Source organism: Schistocerca nitens, chromosome 8 (assembly GCF_023898315.1).
Source record: "Schistocerca nitens isolate TAMUIC-IGC-003100 chromosome 8, iqSchNite1.1, whole genome shotgun sequence".
NCBI classification, from domain to species: domain Eukaryota; kingdom Metazoa; phylum Arthropoda; class Insecta; order Orthoptera; family Acrididae; genus Schistocerca; species Schistocerca nitens.
This window is the reverse complement of record NC_064621.1, coordinates 369945378-369951164: the sequence shown is the minus strand read 5'-3', so window position 1 is coordinate 369951164 and position 5787 is coordinate 369945378. Positions and strand designations below refer to the sequence as shown.

General features: G+C 47.0%; 1 protein-coding gene across 1 annotated transcript; it reads left to right on the top strand.

The window, feature by feature from the left end:
• The first annotated feature begins 2572 nt into the window (after window positions 1–2572).
• LOC126199577 (uncharacterized) lies at window positions 2573–3121 on the top strand. The gene has a single exon (XM_049936501.1). The coding sequence runs from the start codon at window positions 2573–2575 to the stop codon at window positions 3119–3121; it is 549 nt and encodes a 182-aa protein (XP_049792458.1).
• The last annotated feature ends 2666 nt before the right edge of the window (window positions 3122–5787 follow it).

The window sequence follows — 5787 nt, the reverse complement described above, 5'->3', positions numbered from 1 at the left end:
TTAGGCCGCCCAATGGCTACTACTGCAGTGGATGACCGCTACCTACGGATTATGGCTCCGAGGAACACTGACAGCAGTGTCAACATCTTGAATAATGCTTTTCGTGCAGCCACAGGACCTCATGTTATGACTCAAACTGTGAGTAATAGGCTGCATGATGCTCAACTTCACTGCCAACGTCCATGTCGAGGTCCATCTTTGCAAACACGACACCATGCAGCGCGTTACAGGTGGGCCCAACAACATGCCGAATGGACCGCTCAGGATTGGCATCACATTCTCTTCACCGATGAGTGTCGCATATGGCTTCAACCATAAAATCGCCGGAGACGAGTTTGGAGGCAACCCAGCCAGGCTGAACGCCTTAGACACACTGTCAAGCGAATGCCAGCAAGGCGGAGGTTCCATGCTGTTTTTTTTTTTTGGGGGGGGGGGGCATTATGTGGGTCCGACGTACGCCATTGGTGGTCATGGAAGGCGCCACAAAGGGTGTACGCTACGTGAATGCCATCCTCCGATCGATAGTGCAACCATATTGGCAGCATACTGACGAGGCATTCGTCTTCATGGACGACAATTCATGCCCCCATTGTGCACATCTTGTGACTGACTTCCTTCAGGGTAACGACATCGCTCGACTAGAATGGGCAGCATGTTATCCAGACATGAACGCTATCGAACATGCCTGGCATGGATTGAAAAGAGCTGTTTATGGACGACGTGACCAGCCAACCACTCTGAGGGGCCTACGCCGAATCGCCGTTGAGGTGTGGGGTAATCTGGCCCAACAGTGCCTTGATGAACTTGTGGATAGTATGCCACGACGAATGCAGGCATGCATCAATGCAGAAGGATTTACTATTGGGTATTAGAGGTACTGGTGTGTACAGCAATCTGGCCACCACCTCTGAAGGTCTCGCTGTATGGTGGTACAACATGCATGTGGTTTTCATGAGCAATAAGAACGGTGGATATTATGTTTCCAGAATGAGATTTTCACGGTGTGTGCGTGGTATGAAAGCTCCTGGCAGATTACAACTGTGGGCCAAACCGAGACTTTTGCCTTTCACAACCGAATGCTGTACCATCTGAGCTACCAAAACACAACTATTGGCCCGTCCTCACAGCTCTACTTCCGCCAGTACCTCGTCGGCTCACATATCGCTACAGAGTGAAAATCTCATTCTCGAAACATCCCCTAGGCTGTGCAAAGCCATGTCTGCACAATATCTTTTCTTCCAGGAATGCTAGTTCTGAAGGTTTCGCAGGAGAGCTTCTGTGAAGTTTGGAAAGTAAGAGACGAGGTACTGGCAGAAGTAAAGCCCTGCGGACGGGGCGTGAGTCTTGCTTGGGTAGCTCAGATGGTATAGCATTTTCTTGCGAAAGGCAAAGGTCCCTAGTTCGAGTCTCGGGCCGGCCCACAGCTTTAACCTGACAGAAAGTTTCGATGTTTATGTTGATCTCTATTCCAATATTCTTTACGGGTTCCGGAACTCTCGGAACCGAGGTGATGCAAAACTTTTTTGATGTCTGTAGCACAGAATATACAGTTTATTTACAACATTCATTTCGCAGGGGTTGGATGCCTGTTTTATTTGTTGGGAATAGCTTTCATCCTAATTACACAATTACACTGCTGCAGATAGGAGATGTCGTCTTATTAGAAATAAAAGGACGTCCAAAACCCCTACACTCCTCCCCCCTCCCCCCTGCCCCCCCCCCCCCCTCAGAAAAAATTGGTGGCAAAAAGATTCACTCTATGCTGGAGAGGAAGGATCGCATGATGCGAAATTCAAATGAAAGTCAATAATATGTAGGTACATATTCTTTATTTCATCAGTTCGTGGGAGACCGCGCTCTCCCACGTGGGTAGAGCTCATGACTGCATCCCCCACCCTCGCTCCATATGGCGTAACAATTGTAATCACCAAAGAATGGAATGAGGTGCGATGTAACAGCTACTGTTTGGAGTTTCCTGCGTGTGTGTGTCTGTCGTCAGGACGCCGCCACGAAAGTCAAAACAGACCAATGTCCAAATTATAGATCACGTTACTAAATGCCACCGACCACCGACCGAATATCGGCCTCCTTTGGTCTCGCGGTCCCCAAACAAAGCATCAAGTGGTGACATTCTCTTGATCGGGAAATTGCAGACTCGCTTCCTATGTTAACCAACCAAACAGATGAAGGTTTTCGTTTCTCCTCAGAATATGGTGTTGCTGTTGGCTAATTCTGGAGGCGAAGGGAGAACTGACGCAATTTCGGTATAAAAAATAGAGTAAAATAATCCATTTAGACTACCCTCTCAAATAATTGTCTAACAATTTAGTAGAGTCAGATATATCGCTTAAAACGCAAATCGACGCGCTAAATACATCCGAGGTCGTGTATGCACCGACGTTTGAGAAAACGAACGTGTTCGTCCTCCACAACATTTTTTATAAACACATCTGGTGAAAAATTCCTAACGATCACACAAACCAACGAATACGAAGCCCGTTGTCCGCAGACTGCGGGGTAGCCTCGTCCGCGCCGGCAGAGAGAGAGAGAGAGACCGAAACATGCGCCGGCCATGCCGGCAGCCGACATTCACATGCCCGCCATCCACAAGCCCGCCATCTACAAGCCCGCCATCCACAAGCCCGCCATCCACAAACCCAACATCCACAAGCCCACCATCCACAAGCCCGCCATCTACAAGCCCGACATCCACAGGCCCGACATCCACATGCCCGCCATCCACAAGCCCGACATCCACAAGTCTGCCATCCACAAGCCCGACATCCACAAACCCAACATCCACAATCCCACCATCCACAAGCCCGCCATCGACAAGCCCGATATCGACAAACTCAACATTCACAAGCCCGCCATCCACAAGCCCGACATCCACAAGCCCGACATCAACAAGCCCACCATCCTCAAGCCCGCCATCCACAAGCCCGCCATCCACAAGCCCGCCATCCACAAGCCTGGCATCAACAAGCCCGCCATCCACAAGCCCGACATCCACAAGCCTGCCATCCACAAGCCCCATCCACAAGCCCGACATCCACAAGCTTTCCATCCACAAGCCCGCCGTACCTCACGCTCAGAGGTCGAACCGACTGCCATGAAGTAGTCAACCGATCGATTTACATGGGGGGAATAATCGTCCAGCGAAAAAAATCCATCATATTGAAACTTCTCTCACGCAACAAGCACGTCCGCTTCTGTCGGCGCTCACCCAGCACACCGGTTACTTCCCCTGCCCTCACTGCCGTGGGCAAGATCAGACAGCTTGGCGCATTCTGTGTACCTAACCTCCCGTCACAGGTTGAGCTAATCGCAACTTCCTGTCGCCAATGCCTTTTGATCACTTATGCCGACTACAGCGGTGCACAGCGAAACAGACGCTGCCAACCGCGGTGCATTGCGAAACAAACTGCTGCGGCTTGTACGTATACAGTAGCTCTAACCAATCCCCCCCACCAAACGCCCCCCACCTCCCCCCAGTTTAAAAAATCCGCATTACCCGAACCAAGACACTGATGTTGTTGGCCTAAAACTCGAATTTCTCACGCGAAAAGTAAATTTCTCCGTTTTATACGAGTTTTTTCGAAGAGAGAAGAAGTCGGAGCATACACGCGTTTTCACATCGCTAAAGTACCGATACTTGTTGTGAAGAGCCTGTGTCAGCGTGGTAGAGGCCATATTTCCTCTAAGCATTCGCTGATGAAATAAAATAGTTTGTTCTAATCAGCTTACTACTGTATCTGCTACGTCCTGTATCACAGGACTAGAATATTAAACTCATTTTTGACTCATGACGGAGCGCTGAGATCTACCTCTGTCACGTGATGCGTCCTCACTTTCGAACTCCCTTAAAGTAACCAAATGATTCGCCACATAAGTCTCTTAAGGTAACAGCACAGAGGAAGTTGTAAATATCAGATTCATATTACGTATCACTTGATAAATTCAGTAATATATCTGATTTTATTACGATGGTCGTCTGTCCCTGTGTAAGCATACGATTGTAATTTCGCAAAAAGATATCGCAGCAACGAAAAAATGCCTGATTACCGCTTCCACTTCCGAATCATATCCGTGTTACCCTAGACACAGCTTCCACACACCAGGCGGCACGTCATTGGCATAAAATTGATACGCTGTTTAATTAAATTGATCATGATAGTTTCTTACCATCGAGAGCATTTTCTTATTTTCAGCAGTCGGAGTACACTCAGCAGGTATCTCCAATGGGAATCCCTGAAGAGAAGACGACGTTCTTTTCGGGGAACACTACTGAAAACCGACATTTTAAGATTGTATTAAAAAAAACTATCACAACGACTATGATACTGTCATCCTGCATAAAAGCGGTCATTGTTCTGCAGGAACACACAGGAGTTGCTAAAGATATCCATCTTAAAAACTATACAAGCTTTATAAATTGAGGTATGGTGTTGCTTCCAAATGAAGTGGTCTTTCACACAAATACCGCGACATTGGATATACAGTAGACAGACCGTAAGTGCAGGTGCACATCGCTAGCGGTGAAAACTCATAATAGAGTCATCGAATTTACAAAGTGATTTGGCTACGGCATGTGGTATTAAGCCGACATTTGCAGCTCCCTCATAACACCGCTAGACATTTCTCACTGAAACAAACGGTATTTGTAACGCATTCTATGTCGGTGCTATATCAGAGGTTCTGCAATATGTCCACTGGGTTAAAGGCTCCAGATTCGGCAACGATAAGACTATTTGAACAGAATGTTTAACGTGGTTGACCACCAAATTGGACAAGGAGGCAAACAAAGGACGGCCAGCAAATCAGACCTGTCCTCAGCCCAACACAGAACAAGTACATCAAACGTGGGCTATCCTACAAGGCCGAAATCAGACGGTATAACCCGTAACACGACCTGAAGAATTATAAGCTTCGCAGTGTCTTATTTGAAATAAACAAGGGAAGATTCTAGAACTCGAGAACAAAGGAAAGGAGGATTCTGAGAAAAATATTGGATCACAGAAGGCTACTGATGGGACTTGGAGGAAGAGGAAAAACGAAGAACTCTACGATCACACTGAAAAGGTCACGGACACTATGAGGAAGCGGAGCCTGGGACATCTACAGGGATGGACGAATGCTGACTGACCAAAACGCTTTCAACTACATTGTGGCGTTAAAGGCCACAGCTAAGTGGACAGATGAGGTGAAGAAGGATGAAGAAGACCGCAACGGATGTTGGAATTAGGCCACAGTTAGTCAACAGTAGAAGACAGTTCAGAAGCAGTGTTAATAGTATGAAATGATTTCGAGAGAAACCACCAAACAAGAGGCCCAGTCTGTTTATTTCCGAGGAGGAGAGAAGAAGAAGTGAAAGAATAAAGAGGTCCTAGGGGAGAAGAGAAGCCAAAACAAGTTCTTTGCGGTCTATAGTTGGCCAAATTCAGAAACAAAGCAAACGCCATAACGCAGCATTAAAGGTTTATTACTTAAGTGTACAAAGTCTTACTTCACCATTATAGATTAATTTGATGAGATGATGATTTAAAAAATGGAAGGAAATGGAATCATTCACATTGCTGTGAATAAGTATTTTATTTTAAAGAGAACTGAAGTTGATTTTCATCCATGTCAGCGTCAGTTTTAGTCAGTACTTAATTTCTAAGATTTTAGATGGCGGTTCTGCAGGCGGTTCTGACAGCTTTGTAGCACTGCCAACCGAATGAAGGATGGCTTTCGGCCGCTCCTGCATCATGCCATCAGCAGCGTCACGGCGAAATTTCTTGCTGC